At 37.4% G+C, this 19829-nt stretch overlaps 1 protein-coding gene across 2 annotated transcripts in view; it reads left to right on the top strand.

Moving 5' to 3' along the window:
• Window positions 1-4409: 4409 nt before the first annotated feature.
• LOC135200393 (uncharacterized) overlaps window positions 4410-19829 on the top strand; it is a 42832-nt gene continuing 27412 nt past the window's right edge. The window contains exons 1-10 of one of the 2 annotated variants that reach the window (XM_064229025.1): window positions 4410-7422; window positions 10047-10109; window positions 10480-10656; window positions 11198-11483; window positions 11700-11764; window positions 12676-12910; window positions 13310-13558; window positions 14584-14717; window positions 15358-16598; window positions 16989-17154. In XM_064229025.1, coding sequence (XP_064085095.1) covers window positions 5905-7422; window positions 10047-10109; window positions 10480-10656; window positions 11198-11483; window positions 11700-11764; window positions 12676-12910; window positions 13310-13558; window positions 14584-14717; window positions 15358-16598; window positions 16989-17154 — 4134 coding nt within the window. In that variant the 5' untranslated portion in view covers window positions 4410-5904. The remainder of the gene's footprint in view (window positions 7423-10046; window positions 10110-10479; window positions 10657-11197; window positions 11484-11699; window positions 11765-12675; window positions 12911-13309; window positions 13559-14583; window positions 14718-15357; window positions 16599-16988; window positions 17155-19829) is intronic. The other variant, XM_064229032.1, reaches the window with a different exon arrangement.

Genomic DNA, 19829 nt, shown 5'->3' with positions numbered 1-19829 from the left:
TAGTAACTGTTGCTCTTATGATCAACAGAGTCCGGTGAGTGGAATAGAGCGTGTCATCATTGCCAGAGGTTGCAGGATGTAACCGCATCACCTGAAGTTTTCTTTAGCATGTCATTGCGTAGCACTGTCGAAGTTATTGATCATAGTTTCCAAGGAACAAACTCTCTCTCTCTCTCTCTCTCTCTCTCTCTCTCTCTCTCTCTCTCTCTCTCTCTCTCTCTCAGGTTAGTGGATTTTGATAACAGTTCAGAAAGCTCATTAATTTTATCTGTACATCAGTAACTCAGTAACTCTTGACGAATTTCGTGTTTCAACCACGCCATGATCATTGTATAAAACTGTCAGATTTCAAAGTAACTTAATACTGTTTACCCTTGGCGAAATCATGTCAACTATTATTAACACGTCATGTCAACCATCGCAGATCACGCATTGCAGAGCGGCTTAACCGAATAATCACACTTCTTTACGCATAGGACCATTGGCAAAGTAAATACTGACCGTACAAGGCGTTAGTTCCCATCGGAATTTACATATTTAGAGTCGTCATGGCCTCTCAGATGTCATGGGTTCGCGTCTCCCCCAGGCCGATTAAAAAAAAATTACTGGTTCTGTATCATGATCAATTACTGAAGTGTTGGGTGGTTTGTAGTGGGAGGTTGAAACTAACATTTTTTGGAAGCTTGAATTTCAAAGTCAGTGGCCCCTGTGTGTTTGTTCCATGTGAAGAGGTTTCATTTAATTATTATATAATAATAATGATATTAATACACCACATGAACATAAGTTAGAGACACCTTTATATCCTATTGGTTGGGCCAAGATACAACTCTTGTGTGGTGCCATGTTATACACATATTTTTTAGCATGTGTTTGTATCATGTGGTTCGTAGGTAAGCCTTTTGCACCTGTCGTGGTGATGAACCTGTTATTTTAATGCTTCGTTCGGCTGGCTTGTTCAGTGATTCTAAGTGTGTGCGTTTTGTTTTGTTGTTTCTAAGGTCATTGTAGGCTCTTCAGTGAAGCCTGTGAAAATTCATTTACTTTTTAATCGAGTCTAAGTGGCTTGTAAAATCTGTTTTATTTGTTTTCGTTTAGATTTTAATTGCAGTGATGCAACATGAGTTGCTGTTGAAGTAAGTTGAATTTGATCCAGTAAAACAGGGTATCCCAAACCAAATTTTGTAAACAACAAAATAATGCCATTTTACAAGCTGGGACACGAAAAATTAGTGTTTTTGTTGTTGTTTTTATTTTTTTTGGGGGGGGGGGTTGTTTTGTTGTTGACTGTCAACGTGTATTAATACTGGGTTTCTTAACTTTGAATCACAATGCAGTCATGAAAGCGCTCTCTCTCTCTCTCTCTCTCTCTCTCTCTCTCTCTCTCTCTCTCTCTCTCTCTCTCTCTCTCTCTCTCTCTCTCACTTGATAATTTAGAAATAATTCCAATTTTGAGACACTGCTCATCCCTATTCAAAGAGTGATTAATGACTGACTATTTTATTTCGTGGTCCTCGAGAATATATTCGTATTAGAAAGTAGATATAAATTAATGTTCTAGTCTCTGCTTACTTTATTAACGAGTTATCATTCGCTCCCCTAGCATTATCTTGCATAACTGTTGCTAACTAACGAGACGGTTAAAACAACGATTGTTATACAATCTCTCTCTCTCTCTCTCTCTCTCTCTCTCTCTCTCTCTCTCTCTCTCTCTCTCTCTCTCCCCGGTGACTCGCACTGTCATCTATCTTATTCATCTGAGGGTTTCTGTTGTAATGACTCCCGTTTGGCCGTCCGCTCTTTTACGAGTGATGTACCAGACACCAATCTGCAACTTTTTAAGAATATTGCGTTGTTCTGTGGGCCTCGGTGACCTTGCACTTGTCCTCGACTGGTGTAAGATCAAAATTAATTTATCGTGTGTGTAAGAGAGAGAGAGAGAGAGAGAGAGAGAGAGAGAGAGAGAGAGAGAGAGAGAGAGAGAGAGAGATTAAATCCTGAAGATTAAATATTAATTATAATATATATAATATATCTATATATATATATATATATAGATAGGTATAGAGAGGTAGATATAATATATATATTATATAGAATATATATATAGATAGATAGAATTAGATAATAGATAGATAGATACAATAGATAGATACTATAGATTATAGATATATGACCCCGCCCCGGGTCGCGTGGGATTCCAGTCTTACTGCGGGTCATGTGCAAATCAAACGCTCTGGTTTAAATTAACACAGTAATTGTATTTTAGGGTAACTTACACAAGGGCCCAAGTGAGATTGAACTAAAATCCACAGTAACCGTGAGTTAGAGGCTGAGGGGGGAACCCGACAGTGGGCAGCAAGCTGACCCACGTCCTGCCTATTTCTTCAGTGAAACTCCCCACTTGGGCATTCCTCTCAGTTCCCTCAAGTCCTCGCACCCCCCCCCCCCCGATATCTTTCCTCCTGGATGTGATTGGTGTCTGAGGGCTTGTCAGGGTCCCCTCCCCTAAGCCGTGAGATCTTCAAGGGACGCTATGAATCGTGGATCCCGTGTCAACGGTCTTCATCTCGGGTGGAGTTCGTTGGTGTTAGGCCTCACCTATTTTGGCACCGATGGCCGGTAGGCCTAATGAGGACTTCCGTCTGGGAGGAAAGAGAGGGGGGCGGGGTGCGGTTTGTGCCCAAGGCGGGCGCTTGTGTGGCAGTGGAGTTCCCCTGAGGAAATGGGCAGGGCCTGGGTCTGCTTGCTGCCCTCCCCTCAGCTTGGATCTAGCTCGGGTGCGACGGTAATTCTTGTACAATGCGCTAATTGATCAATGATATATTATCCAACTATGGGTCTAGTGAGATGCCGATTCAGTGACTAATGGTGCAGCGACAATGATCTGAAAGGACATTGGAGCAGACAAAAGAAACAAGAGCACGAAGGGCCGACGTTGAAGTGATACGTTAAAATAAAATTACTCCTGCCTTCACGTAATGAATGGATTAAGTGACAGAGCGGAGGATGGCACACACACAGTCGCGCTGGTGAAATTATTCAATACTGAGCGCGTGAAATGGTGAGACGGGCGAATGAATACACTCAAACATGTGCTGTGCATAGAAAGGCCGAGTAGAAAAACTAGTAGGCAGTGTAAAAGCGAGGGAAACGGCTCAAATGCCTCTGCGTTGTCGTATGCAGGGTCTAGGTATATCCCTTATTCTATATGCCTTTGGTATATCTAGACCGTGTCCGTGTTCGTATGAATAGAGAGATGACCGTTGACTGGCGTTTATCTGTCCTTCAACGTTATCGCGGGTTGATGGTTATCTTTTAAGAAAAAAAATTATATTGAACGTTCTCCCGTGTGAGGTGAGGTGTTTCGTTGCTGTCAGATAGCGATTTTTTTTTAATTCACTGTCACCCCCATGTTTTTTTTTTTTTTTTTTTTTTTTTTTTTTGTTTTTTTTTTTTTTTTTTTTTTTTTTTTTTTTTTTTCTTGACACCTGATGTTTCCAAAGCTTGCAAGTTTTTACAGTTTCTTCGCACTGTGAATTATTGCTGTGAACACTCTTTCCAGCGTATGAGATCATACCAAATTAAATCTAGTTCAAGAGGGGCTAAGGATCATTTTCCTTTGAATATTGTTATGCAGTCTCGCAGCGAACTATTTTTAGAGTATGATAATATTGGTCCTTGAGATGGCATGAATTTAATTGGTGTAAAGGCTGTCTAAGAGTTTTTATATTGAACGATATGTGTATGTGTGTGTGTGTATGTCGTTTATGAGCGTTCATATCTGCATCATGCTTTTATGTTGTGATGTTCAAGCGCGCACGCACACCCCCAATACGTCTGACTAGGTCATATTAATGAGCTGGATTGCCATGTGTGTTTCCGAAATTCCCAGGATGATTACAGTAATACTAATCATTGCGTAGGTATCATCATGGAAGTAAGAATCCAGCCAGACCTTTCATTTTATTATAATAATTATTGTTGTTGTTGGAATTTAATGTTTGGATAATTCCTTTTGTTCCTTTCCAAGCATTATTTGTAGTGTTCTTGCGCACTCGCACTTAACAGTCTGTAAGGGGTTATAGTAAATTGTAGTGAACATTTTTTTTTGAGAACGGCAAATGCACGCGCAAGCGTCTGAGACTGTAGTATTGACAGTTAGTCAGCTGTATTGGGATAGCGATATGTAAATTTTTAGTAATGTTAGCTGTTGCTTTTGCGAAAGCTACTAGAAGTCATACGAAAAAGGAAACTGCAGTGCGAACTCATCTTTTAAATTCCACGACGGATGCTGAATGTAGCGTTTCGTAGAAAGAAAGGGCGACATTGTTTAACAAACTACAAATAACGAAGAGAGTTTGGGCCCCGAGATGATGTGGCAACCGAGGGTTGAATTCGCCACGCGGTAAAACGTACCAGGCAGTGTGGCTGGGGGTGTGTTCAGTGTGTATACGTGTGCCAGTGGTCCCACCATAACAGGCACTTCTATCCGTCTCTTGATTTTGTGTTTATGTCGAAGACGGCTTGGCTATGAATGAACGCCTCAAGACCGAGAAAGTCCACTGACACGTTTTTATGACTAGAAATAAATGAAGTTTCGTCTGGTCATCTGAGCGACATGACTGTGTTTGTTAGGCCCCATTTCGACCCAAGATGATGTGTTTTCTTCCCCATGGAACAGTGTCCTCTTACTTGAATGTCGGATATTTTAAGCGAGTGTCATCAGCTGCTGGTTTGTGATAACGTTATGCCGTTACGTAGTTAAATATGGTTTAATTGTACACGACGGACCTTGGAAGAAAACGCAAATGACTGCTATTTCAAGAATTGTGTAGTTTGAAGTTTTTCATTGCGTATCGCTCACTGCCGATGGAGGAGGGCTCTATTCTCTTTAGTTATCGGTCGCTTTTTGGCAGAGGAGTTTGTTTCGACCATCAGCGCTAATGAAAGCGGCAAAATATATGCTACTAAGAAACTAATGAGAAGAAGTGTTCGTGGAAGTTACGACTGCGTTAAATGTTTTCAGCAGTTTCTTATCAGAACGGATTACCAAGGTGACGATGAACTGAGCTGTTTTGCAACACGGAAAATAGCGGGTTTTGTTGGTGACAGGCGTTTGCAAGTTCATCCTGAAGCTCTGTGTTTGGATGTATGCAGATTAATATTAAACTGTGTTGAGTGTTTATCGCTCATCATGATTCGACATTTTGTCATAGCTTACTGTTAAGTTGTAACCATGACCACAGAGATAAAGATATTGGAATACATACTTGTTTATTATTTTGTAAGCAGCATCCATGAGGCATGTTTTCTTTCTCCAATACCTAAAAGTCTGGGAGGAAATAAAGTAACTCATTCACCTCTTTATAGCCCAAATAGATATTCTTGAACTTAGGTTAGAGACTCGTCATTGAAACTGGGTTACCTTTCTCTGGTGTCATAGTTACTTTAGCCATTCTCTATGAATCAGTGTTACAGCAATTTTTAGTTATGTAAGCATTCAAACTAGGATCATGAGCAGTCTTTCAGTAATATATGTAATGTGAGTTAAGTTACTTATTACAGTTGTGAAAGAATAAATTTGTATAATGCCCTTGGCTAGCAGTGGGAACCTGTACATTTTGCTGATTATAACACTGGAGCATGTTGCAAGATTTAGCTGAATTTGCATTTTTTTTTTTTTTTTTTTTTTTTTTTTTTGCTAACATTGCCATGAATATAAACATTCACTCAAGTAATACATATTAGCAGGGCTCAAGTTTTTATTGTGCAGTGTGGTTAAGTGTTGTATGATTATTCTTGATTGTAGACTAAAGTACCTAAATAAGAAAGAAGGAAATTAATTCTTTGGATTTTGAAGTATTTTGAGTTTGGAAAGTGCTGTTCTAAAATACTATTACCATGATGGATCCAAGAGGTGAAAAAGTCCCTTTTACATCCACACATGAGGCGTCATCTTCCTGTGGTGGAGAGGGGCAGGAGAGTTCAGATTTACTGGTGCATCAGAATAAACTGCTCTCCAATAAAATCCAGCTGATTGAAATGCAAAATTTAGAACAGCAGAGACGCCTTCAGCAACTGGAAAATTTGATAATGGAAATTACATCTGCCAAGTCTCTAGTTAAAGCAGAACAAAAGTCATCTTCAGGTATCCAGCAGCTGGATAAACTTTCAGAGTGTGGTGGAAAAGTTCCTGTTCAGTGCTATGCAGCAGGAGAATATCATGGCATGGATCAAAAAACTTTGAGTCATTCTGACAAACTCAAAACTTTGCAATGTACATCACGTTTTACTGTGAAAGACAGTATGCACACAAACGTTCCTGTTGGCAATTATGGAAGGATAATTAAACAACTTAGTCTAAAAAGAAAGGGTAATTGTAGTGAATCTGACTTTTATCACAGTCAGTTTGTCAAAGATTGGCAAGTATCTAGTTCAGGAAATGAGGAACTCGGTCAGTCTGATGATGTTCTGAGTATTATGGAGGAATTTGATCGTACTGCCAGAGAGAATGGTGTTATGTATAGCATGACTCCCGAAGGAAGTGTGATCAGTGCAGAAGATTTGTGCAATTTTCAAGAGTGTTTAAAAGACAATTGCGAAGTTATAGGGAATTGCAATTCTGTTGATAATGCAGATTATGATTTAGACATCCTGGCAACACCTGCATCAGAATTACTTACACCATCATTTCAGTCTCCTGCTCCAACAATCTCACAGTATCCAAGTGAGAATGGACCCATGATTACTCCACAGCCTTGTCTTACCACACCTGTCTTACTCACATCAGAGGCCTTAAGAGCTGTGGAGAGGACACAAGATCAACAGTCTAACCCTGCACCAAGGTGGGGTCTTCGTGACAGGTTTCCAGTCCCTGACAGAGAGGAAAGAAAAAGTAGTCATAAACATTGTTTAGATTTCAAGAAGAGAAAAATGTGTCTCTTTTCAAACCTCCTTAGTGGATTAAATCAGATGGCAAGTTCATGTCACGAAAACAGTAGCCCTGAGGATGACAAATCAGCCAAAGAAAGTTGTTTGAGGGGCCAAAGATTTATTAATCAGAGTAATCTAGAACTGCCCTCCAGTAGCCCAGCCTACAGCAACAAAAGCATTAGCTCATCCCATGTCAGGGAATGGAGTCAGTCCATGAGGCATGTTTTTCTCTCTCCAATGCCTGAGAGTCTCGTTGGGAACGAAGTACCTCAGTCACCTTTTTGTAGCCCAGATAGCTACTCCTCCACTTACATTCGAGACTGGAGTCAGTCATTGAAATTTGGTTACCTGTCTCCAATGTCAGAAAGTCACTTCAGCCACTCAGAAGTTCAGCTATTCTCCAGGAATCCATGTTATGGCAACTTTTCCAGTTATAGTAAACATTCAGACAAGGATCATGAGCAGTCTGTCAGTAGTTTACCTCATGTAAGTTGTTTCTTATTAAAGTTTAATTCATCAATAAGTATTGCTATGTTGATAAGATACGTTAAATACATTTATAGATGAGTTTATAGATGATGACTGTAACATTACATGCATCTTGTGCAAGCCGTTTTAATTGAAATTTATATAAAGTTTCAGGGGCCATTTCAGTAGCAGTCTACAGTACAATATGCATATCAGTATTACCTTAACAAGAATGAAGTGATGTCTGAAAATTAGTGTTCTTTTACATTTTCCTCTAGGTTAATAACTTGCTTTACAATAATTATATTTGAACCTGGATCAGCACCATCAGTGACCAGAGTGGAGACTAAGATCTACAACTTCTAGGGGTCTCTGTTATTGTTTAGGAAATGACAATAATTTATGTACATTTATTTTAGAAGTTGCATCGATTTGACTGTGGCTAGTTCATGTAATGTGTTCTTTTCTTCAACAAGAGTTTTTTGTAGAAATTTTCAGTCACTGATGATCATTTGATGCAAATGCAAGTAAATAGGTGCCCTTATGGTTGAGCCTTAGGTACCATGATTTAATTTAGCAGAAGTGAAATTTCTTCTGGTGGGTATAGATACCTAATTTAAATGCACTATTATTGCTTGTAAGTGCAGGCTTGTGGTTGAGGTGTGGGCAAAATTAATTTTATAGAATTTTTATCACAAATGAAGGAGAGGATAGAACCCAAGCAAACTATAATTACATAGTCCTAATTTTTTGGTTTGTTATTTTGTATCTTCTAACTGATTGTGCTGTCATCAGAGTTAATTTATCCCTCCCAGCTTAACAGCTTGAATACTATTGAATAGTCAAGTTAAAAAGTACTAGCGTTTGCACGTAAACAGAAGAACACACTTTCTTTTTCTGTAAAGATATTACCCAAAGGGTCATATCACTACACTTGTACAGTATTCTTTGCAGGTTTGGCTGCTTGAAGTAATACAGGTTATCTTTATTCAACAAACATTCATAAAGCAAAAATGTCTGTACAATCAGCTTTTAAATGTATGGTTACAAACTATTAAGTCGAAAGGTGGTGGCTTGTGGTAAATTTCCTCGCTAAGACCATTACACTATGTAGACAATCTACTTTGCTCGTGGGCTTCTTTATTGCTCTCTTTTTTTTCAATGTGAATACCGCGAATAGACGAATTTTCCGTGAATAATGTTCCATAGAGAAATCAGTGAATCAGTGTATTCAATTTGTGAGCCCAGGTTTACTTTATCTGATTTTCATGTTGTACCCAAAGACATTGTTTTTATAAATGAACAGTTTAAGGAGGGAGATTATACCCTATCGGCTCCTTCTTTTAAAGGCCTATCCTTCCCATTTGCCCCTTTTAATCCGTGAGTCTGTCCAAGGCGTTTGTTGATGTCTCCTGGGAGCAGTAGACTTCTGGGGGTTCCCTATTGCCTCGACCTTCCTTCAAAAATATTTCCATTCTTCCATGTCTCCCTTTTTCATATAGGCCTAATTAGATCTCTTTTTGGACCTTTCTTGTGATTATCACAAGCTACTGGAGTTCCGCACTTTTAATTTACTTGTTTTTGTGTTAATTTACTGTATATATATATATATTATATATATATATATGAGAGAGAGAGAGAGAGAGAGAGAGAGAGAGAGAGAGAGAGCTATTGACATTTAAAAAGGATTGTGTATGTAGAGTAGACAGATAAGAGAACACAGCATAAATGTACATAGGTTACACAAATAAGATTATTGGCAGCTATTTAATTTATTATCTATTCATAATATGGTCCCCCGTTTCGTTCCAGTAAGTATTCATAACATTTTCCATGTTGTTTGTAAGGCGACAGACTCGTTAATGAGCCAGTGACAGCGAGTGTTTTGATGAGGCGCGGGCTGTTTGACATCGTTATGCCTTGAGGTCAGCTTAATACCTGGGAGAAGAACTGGCAGAGCTGGAAAAATTTTTTGCCACGTTTAAGAATAAACTTGTTGTTTTATTGTTGTAAAATGCTAGACTAGGGCTTTTAATAATTGCCAAAATTAATCAACAACCAATTATATTTGTGTTGTATAACTTTTGCTGCCTTCATATACAATAAAACGTTGAGTTGGAATATTTGATGTGGCAGCGCCGGCAACGTAGGAGACCACGCCTAAATCGCCATGAAGGAGCCGATTGGGTATAGCTGGTTACAATATTCCTCGTCAACTATTTTTGCAGTCTTGATTTGTTGTAGCAGTGTTGGTAAATTGATGTTAAAGTTCAATTGTTAATATGTGGGTGCTGAGCTGCCTACAGGCATAACTTTAATTGGATGTTTTTTGTGTCGAGTTAACCTGTATTACTAATGTTTAAAATAAAGCAATACCACAATGGTTGTCTTCATGCAGTATCTTTTTCATAATATTGTTTAAGTAAATTATTTCATTTGTATATATGTTTGTGTTTTTAACTAGTACATTTTTGTAGAATTTAATTTCTTAGCTTTTGGTGGTTCTGTCCAATGGCATGTTTCTGATATTTATTGCATAAAGGAGATTAATAAAATTAACCAACCATGTTAGGTTTTCAAGTTTAGTAGATCTTTTTATTTTCTTTTATTTCTAACTTTTCTTTTTTGAACCCTTCTTTCAGGATTCAGATGAGGATATAACTGATTTGATGCCCGATAAGTCGGAGAATGCAGATGATTGTGAGGTATAATATGCACACACATTGTGTGGCTAGTATTTTACATCTTTTTCTATCATTTGTTTTGGTTGCATTTTGAAAATACTAATGGTCAAGCCCTGCATTTTTTATTTTTATGCAAATTTTTCCATATTTTAAAATATTCAATGCCTTTTATTAATTTTTTATGTAATTTTTTTTTCTGAATGATAATAAATGTTTGTGAATGAGTTGGAGTTTCTGTTATTTAAACTAACTCCAGTTTCATTAATTAATTTTAATGCATTCTGTATTCCACACAGGTAACAAAGTCTGACGATTCTCTCCGTATGTATTTATTTTTTTGTTGATGCTAATCTTTATTATGATTTTGATTTAGATTTTCCCAATTTTAAAGGCATCTGAAGAGGAGGACTTAGTGGTTGATGAGGTGGTTTCGCTCTCTATGGGTGGAGGAAGTTCAGCATGCAACAGTACTACCCTAAATACTCGCCAACGTTCTGAATCTGTTTGCTCAGTAACAGGTCCTTGTGTACCACCCGACCTCCTCCTCAACACTGGGATGCACAATGTGGTGAGTGGTCTGTATACCATAGATATTCATCAGTGGTTTGTCAGACATCCCCAAGTTTTAAGGTTTCTAATAATTTTAATTTTTCATTTAGTTTTATGGGTATGTTAAGTGTTATCAGTAAATTATTATTGGCTTTATGAACAAATAAGTAATTTATTCCTTTTCCTTGTTATTTTGTGGTTTTCTCATTGGTCAGTTCTTGCTGGAACAATGTTATGAGTTGTCACTGGATTCTCATTAAACTATTTTATTACTACTTATTTTGTATATTGTAATTAGAGCATTTCAAATCACAAGTGATTGTAGAGCCTAAAGTAAACTGAAATGTACATAACCAAATTGTAACCTAAGTTCTGTACTACGACACCCAGATTATTATGCTCATTTTAATTAACATTCAAGATATGATATTGTGTTTTGCATATTAATGAGCACATGAAGGATATTAACTTATGTAGCAATTTCTGTTTTTGATAAAGGATAATGTGAATCGAGTTATTTCAAGAGTGGCCATGGCTGATTTGTTTTTCTATACATGCAGGTCGTAGACAACATCATTTCTTCTGATGTTGAGGAGGAAATTGCTGGACTCTTGGATGGTGATTTGCCATTTGAGGACTCTGTGATAATTCCGGATGATGGTATCATCTCTGCTCCTCAAATTAAAGTGGAATATGCAGAATCAAAAGTCAGAGTGAAGAAAGAGTATGATGATTTATGTCAGGAGGATTATGTTAGTGAAGACACTGAAGGTGAAAATGAAGAACAGACTACATATAACGAAGACCAAATTGAAAATGCAGAATCTCTAGTGGAGACCAAAGCAGGTAGGTTTCTGTAGTTCCCTGTGTCAGATTGATGTTAGAGAATTTTCATACTTTGTTTCCTAGAACACCTGTTTTTTTTTTTTATTTAATCTATTTTGAAAGTTCGATTGTTTTATTCTTGAAAGATTACATGAGAGTATCTATTGAAACTCAGAATAAGAAAAAAAAAGTTGCCCTTAGTTATCACTTACTGGTGATAATTCCATCTCTGTACAGGTGGTGGATTTAGAAACGTAGCTGACTTAATTGGAAATAACTCGCAAATCTTCACATGTAAAAAGGTGAGTGTGTAACGTGTTTGGGAAGTAGGGGGAAAGTCAAGGTAATGCAAGTATTAGCTGGATCCTTCATTATTTCCTCTACTGGCCAAACTTCATATATTGACAGTGATTCTCAACTCTTGAAAACTGTGATGTTTTTCCTGGTGAATGTTATATTACTTTTTTCTACAGGTTTTGTACACTGTAGATGATATCCTTGTGCAGTGCTTTTCATTAGTATATCATATATTTAATAATTCATTTAATAATTGATGGCTTTGAAAACCATGTAACCGTTTATGAAAATTGCCATGATCAATTTTCATGGGCCAAACCCTTTCAGTGTCAGAAAAATACCCGACGAAACACTGTTGCTGTTTTTAGGACAGTTTGTTAATTATTGATAACCCTAAACAAAAAGGAGAGACTTGGTAGTATATGATGACATCTCTAGGGTTGATAAATTTATTGTATCTTTATGAGGAGCATTGATGATGTATTATAATTCCTCATGTATTCCTTATCATATGGGAAAGAACAAAGCAGACCTTGAGATGGGCTTCTCAGAGTGTGTTTTGGTCTTTAGCTTGAAGTACTTCACAATGGAAGTTTAGGTGTCAGGGTAATCATTAATTTGGTTAGTCGTAGGTTTTCTTCCTAGATACTTGGGTCTTTAGAGTGTTTGAAATTTTCATTCTCTATACTGTACCTGTAGGATGGCTAGAATCAATGTTGATGTTACATTGCTTAAGCATTTAGCAGCATTTGTAGGATAAGTGCAAGAAATGAAAACAATTCATGTGATGAAATAAAGTTTTCTTACAAATCTTATTGTTCCTAGTCTTCAGTTGCATGATCTTCTGGTTATTTCATGGTGCTTTTTGAAGCTTAGAATTATTAGATTTTTTTAATATGATATATTTGTTTGTCAGATAAAATCCAAGGGAAGTCCTCAAGAGAAAACTATAAATGTTGATGGACAGGACGTCAAATTGCAAGCTGGCTCCATTATTTTGGCTGTTGTCAACGAGTCAGGAACTCTTGTGCCTCTTCCTCAGCTACCAGTTAAGGGCTCCAAGTTTGGAAGAGCATTAAAAGTTGAATCATCCCCTGAAAAAGTGTCTGAGGAAGAAATTGATGTTGAAACTGTTACAGAAAAGGCTCCAGGTAATAAAGAATTTATGGTTTTGTTTAGAACTTTTTAACTTTGTGTTAGTTACCCCTGACACTGTGTTAGTTACCCCACTTGTTTCAGGCTTGTATTGTCACATGTTTCCAGAACTTCATCCTTTGTGATATATTTAAGGTGTAAAGTATAATGTACATTTTAGTTTAAAGATTATCTGGTCCTTTGAGATAGCAAGGTGTTGCTAGAATTTGTATTTAGATGAAGAAGCATTCATTGTATCAACAATTTTCCACCATAACAGTTACTACTGATATTCAGTGTTCTTTTGTAAGGGTGATGATGTATAAGGTGTTACTTTTACAGGTTTTCTTATTTCAGATGTTGGCTATTATTGTTTTGGATAATATTAAATGCTAATTTTCTTCAAAATGTTACAGTACTTGAAGCTGGTGATTTGGACAGTTTGCTTGCACAGTTTGAGGCATCAGAAGCTGTTAACACATCAGGCATTGAACACAATACTGCTAAGATAAAAAACAACACTACTTCTGTGCCTGCAGTTGTCACAAATGCCAAGATTGGTCGGCAGACTTCAGTATGTAGCAACAGTAATACTCCCCAGGGGTCACCTGTGCATCAAAAGATCAAAAATGCTCTTCCAAAAGAAGTTATAGAGAAGATTAAAGGTAATGCTGTTCATTTTTTTTTTTTTTTTTTTTTTTTTTTTTTTTTTTTTTTTTTTTTTTGCTGGTATTCCACACACACTACTCTTTATTACATTGTTTTGTACACCAGCAATGAAAGGCATAACTTTGGGAACATTTGCACTACATAGAATTTTATCCTTCTAGGCAGCCCATTGAAAGATTAGTTTTGAACTTTGTTGTTGAGTTGAACTGGGTTGTAAAGATGAATAAAACTGAATCACATACTCTTGGTACTTATTAGAATTAGAGCTGAAAGAACTTGGAGAATTGTTGTTCTGTGTGATTAGTTTAATGGCCCTTTTTGTTTATCCAAGCACAGATGCCAATAGTCCCTTGCGTACACAATTATTTTAAACTTTACCGGTTTCCAGCTGGTGCTGAGTATTTATCCTAATGTTAAGACCTCAGGTTTGTAAGTTATGAAAAATACAAATTAATTACAAATTTTTCATATTTAATTGTCAACACTAATTATGAACTGAATATAATATTTGTAAGTTGTAACATACTTCTGTGGTAAGTGTTGAGGTAAAGTCTCACAGTAGGTAGGTGGTTGACTATGTCTCTAAAGTATATACATACAGATACTCATGCTTAAAGCTATCACTACTTGATTGGACTGTATGGGAATAATAAGCCTTCAAAATTCTCTGAAGAAAGATAATTATATTTTTACTATTGTTTTTCTGCCACCAAGATGTTTCAAGATAATTATTTAATCTATGAAATATTTATGTGCAAACTGTGGATTGATTTTTTATATTTTAACAGAAATGAGTGTCAGTTTTCTTTGCTGTACATTAAGGTGGAAAAAACAGTTTTACAAAAAAGGTTCTGGATATTTGCTTATTACAAAATTACCTTAAGAATTTGTGGTTTTTTAAAAAGAATATTTTTCAGAATAAATGCTAAAGTAGTTGTTAAAAAATATTGCTTAAGTAATTTGATCATGTCAGCCACAAGCACATGTTTTCATTCTCATTGCAATTGTTTTAATATTACAGCTTCAACTAAACGTAAGAGCACACAGATGTTGTCTGAACCTTTGCTGGTACGAAAGGGTCGAGGCATCAAACAACCAGAAACAAACCAACATCGCAAAAAATCCCATCGGTCATCTCCTCATGCAGTAAAAAACGTTAGTTGTTTTATATAATAAATAATTTCTTTTTTAGGGTTACAAAGAAATCTTGAGTGTAGCTTGGTAGGAAGTACTAGTGTTAAATGCAAAGGAAGTACTAGTGTTTAATGCACTGTACTGGTACTTAAAAAGTGCTGTCCTTGTAATTCATTCATTCATAAATTTCTGGGACGTTTCATTCAGTATGCTTGCAACTAAATGCATTTTTTTCACGTATTAATGGTAGACAGTTGGAGAAATTAACTTATTTAAGTATAAAGAGTGGAGTTTAGGACAAAAAAGTTTGGGTTTCAGTACACTACAACAAAAATTATTGCAAGCAAAAATGGAATTTCAATTTGCAGAGCGCTGTGGCTGAAATGGTATATCTTTGTTACAGCTTGGAAGTGGAAAACTATCTCTAATTTTGTCCAGTGCCTCCCTCTCTCTTTAGAAGTTCAGATGTCATGCAGCAGAATAAGCAGAAGTGTTTATCTACATAAAAATCATGGGAAATATTGGAAAATATATTAATTTGTTGTCAAGAAACCCACCCCAAAATACAAGAAATCATTTTAGTAAATTGAAGGGTTTGGTATTGTGTTTTTCTTTTAAATCTTTGTCAAGTCAGATTATTAGTCACCTTTTGCTTTTTCAGATCACTAGTGATCGTGTGCCACCACCATTGGATCATGATTACTGTTGTTCACCAGAGAAGCAAAAGAGTAAAGGGAATATTACAGAAAATGCTTCACAACCTGGAGACTACTTCAACAAATTACCTGATTACTATACTGTTGCAGCATCAAAAAATGATAACAAAAAGGCCAGCGCTACTGCAGATGACAATCATGACGACAGTGGAAAAAAGGATAGTGGTGTCGAATCTGGTGATGTGAGTGATGCTAGTGTTGAAACAGAAGATCGGAGAAAAGACATAATAACTGTAAAATGTGGAGCAGTGACTGATAACTGGGATAGTAATACAAAGAGTGATGTTCATATAGCAGCAAGTAAAGATGAGGATGTATATGACAAACTTCCTCCTTACATGACTGACATTGGTAACACCAAACCCAAAGTTGAAGTTGAAGTTGAAGTTGAGGAAGAACCTGAAAAAGAAGTGTGTGAGCAGACAGAACAAAAACAGGAAGTAAAGAAGATTAAAAGGAAGCTTAATTTATCAGAGTATCGACAAAGAATACAGAGTGCTCATAGTAGTCGATGCCCCTCTCCAAATCAGACAGATGCATTGTCAAAAATTCCTACCACAGTTCCATTGTCACTAGGGGAGTTGATTCAGAAAATGAAGGATGCAGAAAAAGAAAAGGAATCAGTAGATACTCAGATACCTGAAGAGAAACCTGAAGATCCTGCAGTACCTGTTGAAGATGTGGAAGAAGGAGAGTTGAAAGGAGACTCAGATAGTGAAGTTTTAAAGGCCTCTAGTACTGATGATATGTCAGAAAAACTTTCTGAAGTGAAAACTGAAGTCAAATTGCCATTTGGCAGTTCTGTGCCAGCAAGTAGTCCAGTGACCTCCAGCTGCAGGGAAAGCCGTAAAAGCAGTAGTTCTCAGGGTTATGCCTCAAGGAGGTGGTCTTCCTCTAGTCATAGTAGAAGCAGGAGTAGAAGTAGAAGTAGAAGCCCAAGGAGGAAACATTCTTCTCACTACAGGAGATCATCCAGAGGGAGGAGAAAAGGAACTCGAAGAAGAAGTTCAAGATCTTCAGTGTCCTCATGCAGAAGTAGGAGTCGGGGTTGGTCTAGATCAAAGTCAAGGTCTTATTCCAGATCAAGAGGGAGAAGTTCCTCTGAATATAGTGATTGTTCTACATGCTCAGGTAGCTCTAAATCCAGGTCAAGATCAAGGTCACACTCCTATAGGAAAAGGGAAAGGTACATTTTTCAAGTGTTAGTTATTGGTTGTTTAATCAGACTTATGTATCACAGATTTTAAACAAACTTGCAGTAGTCTTCCTATCTCACTCTTCATTCATGAACATCTTTTGGGCCAGCTAGTTTCAAAATGTATGGTAATGTGAGATTTTCTTTATACTTTCTTGGCATTGAATTTTTAAGATCTTTCAAAAACCTATTTAACAAATAAAATATCCCAAACCCAGGCAGTTGTGCTATTAAATTAATCTCTTGTGAATACTGCACTTAAAGAGTCTTTGTGGAAGTAGAAATTTATTTTAATTCAAGAAATCTGGTCAGTTACATAGCAATTATCAACAGTTATTTGAATTTTTAAAATTTATCTCCAAATTCTTTTATTGGATACAGAAGTTACTCAAGGAGATATTCAGGTAATTGGGACAGAAGAAGAAGATCCCGGAGTTGGTCCCGATCATCTCGTTATAGCAGAGGTCATAGGTCTAGATCCCCTAGCTGGAGAAATTCTAGAAGGTCAAGATCATCATCAAGGAGACCTGTAAGACCTAGGAGATCGGTATGTATAACTAATTAATTATTTAAATTTCTTTTAGTGCTTGGGCTTGCTTTCATGTAATAATTGGAGGCTCACTGTGGGATCCAATAAAGCTAAATTTATGATGTCAGTATAGTAAATGTTAACAGATATTCCAGATCATTAAGGACTGGGTTTTGTTAGTAACTCCTTTGCACAAGGTTGGTTGCTAACTGTAGTCTGTGGAATTCAATATGATACATCACTTGCTACATCATCTGGTGATCTTGTCGACTGTACTATTTTGCATTAAGACTGTCAAGTCATTTTACTAGGTGATTTAATGTCTAGTAGTGTCTAGAACTACACGACAAGCACCAGAAAAGATACGTTAAGGCATACTAAAATGCTGTCAATAACTTGTGCCATTCATGTTGAAAACCTATTTTGGGAATAAACTGCACATATCCTGGAATACTCAAATTATATAAAGATTATAAAAGCTTCAAGGTTGTCAAGACCAATCAGCTTGAATAAGCATGAATGAATTTGGTACTCATTGGTGATAGGCTGTATTGCTTGGGTTTGTGCCAAAATCTCATCTTCCATTCCATTCTAATAATTATATTGAGACCAACTTCAACATGTTAACTGCTCGATTTCTTGCTTGATTTGAATTTGAACTTGATATATTCTGTCTTATTTTCAAGCACTGAATGGCTGAAAGCGCTCCAAGGCAATCTTGAGTATCGAGTATGAGGCCAGATTTAGTGAATGAATTAGGCCATAAAGTCAATCAAGTGCTTGGCTGTATAGTTAATTAAGTCATTGGATAAGTTTTATTTCATATTTATCATCAGGTTTCCCTTGGATATTGATTGTTAATTGCACCTCCAGCTGAGGGTACCTTTGATTAGCTAGATGTAAACATTTTCCCTCTGTATTGCAATAGAAGGAGAAAATGCAGACTATGCCACCCACAGACCTTTGTAACAGGTGTTAAGTGCTTAGACTTGATGCTTGTTTTCCTAAATTTCCCTCTTCATAATTAGGGCCAAACCTTCTTTGGTGTTGAGAAATAACCCAGCCTGATTGTCACCCACCATCAGTAAAGCACATTGTAAATTAAATTGTTTTTGTTTTTCTTTTCATTACTTTAGAACCCAGTTAATATTCGCTTATTAAGCCGTTGTATCGGAACCCCTGCCGATAACCAGGGACTGCCTGTATCCATCCATCAGTCCTCTCGCAAGCACCTCCGCTTCATCATAATTCAATGGGCTAGTGTATCAATTCAAGACTGCTTCGGACTATTGTCCACTCCGCAGGTAGAGCGCCTCAGTGTCGTGGTTGGTATGGTGTTTGCTTCCCACCTTGGTGGTCGCGGGTTTGATTCTCTGCCATTCCATTGAGGAGTGAGAGGTGTGTATTTCTGGTGATAGAAGTTCACTCTCGACGTGGTTCGGAAGTCATGTAATAAAGCCGTTGGTCCCATTGCTGAATAACCACTGGTTCCATACAACGTAAAAATACCATGCAAACAAACCCTTTTTTCAACTTGGACCCATTCACATGGAATACGTCTTCTGAGGTATCTTGGTGATTGGCCAGCCTGGTAAACTTGTTTAAAGTTGCTTCAGGACTGAGATTGTCTCCTGGAATTTTGTTGCAGCCTAGCCGTTGCGATAAATCTCGAGAAATCAGACCTCATACCCAAGGAGAGGATAAAGTACGTACTTGGGCATGCTGACAGGTATGGCAGCAGTGAGTCTCTCTCCCTTAGACTCCCGGATCAGCAAGTTCACGAAGATAGCATAGTATTCCTGTCCCAGCAGGAACAACCAGCCTGAACGTGGCAAGTCGTTCTCAGTCACCTGTCATCTTTGGAGAAGCTGGTCCCTTGTGGGCAACTTCACCTCTGGTCCCTCCAGTGGAGAATGAAGGAGTTTTATTTGAATATTTTTGTAGCCTAATCTTTCCTTTTCAATACAAATGTGCAATTTACCCACCTGTTCACGTTTTTCGGTCTCGGTATACTCCAGCTTAAAAATTTGAACAACACCACAACATAACTTACAACCCACAAACTCTTACAAGACAGAGAGCTCTCTCCTACTATACCAAACACCAGTTCCACGTGTCATCTACTGCACGCTCTAGTATTGTTTACCTTTCCACCACCGGCCCCCGCCATCATGACTTCTATGACGTCACAACACAACTTGAGTACATCAAGACATTTTCTAAAATCAGACATATTTTTCATACATTGAACATAGACCACATTTCACCTTTACAGAAAAAAAATAAAATAACACTTACTAAACTGATATTTATAATCATTCCGGTCTCATAGGTCCTTGGGCAACAATTTTTGTAGCTCATCCAGTTCCCGAAGTGGGACAGGTAGCATCTTTACTAAGAGGTATGGTAGTAGAAGTGTGTGTGTGTGTGTGTGTGTGTGTGTGTGTGTGTGTGTGTGTGTGTGTGTGTGTGTGTGTGTAACTGGCCTCAGAGGATAGGTTCCTTGACCATCATACGCTGAATGGACACATATACAGGTGAGTGGTCAGCCTTTCTATTCTTTCATTGTTATGTTCTAAAGAAGGAAATCTTGCCCTCTCTTTAAAGAACAAGGGGAGAGAGGAACAGACAATAAATCTAACTAGTTACTTGATCTTACCTTTGTGGAGTAATGCTGCTTTAAACCCCTCATT

This window comes from Macrobrachium nipponense, chromosome 23 (genome assembly GCF_015104395.2).
Source record: "Macrobrachium nipponense isolate FS-2020 chromosome 23, ASM1510439v2, whole genome shotgun sequence".
Lineage (NCBI taxonomy): Eukaryota > Metazoa > Arthropoda > Malacostraca > Decapoda > Palaemonidae > Macrobrachium > Macrobrachium nipponense.
This window is presented reverse-complemented; position numbering and strand designations above follow the sequence as displayed.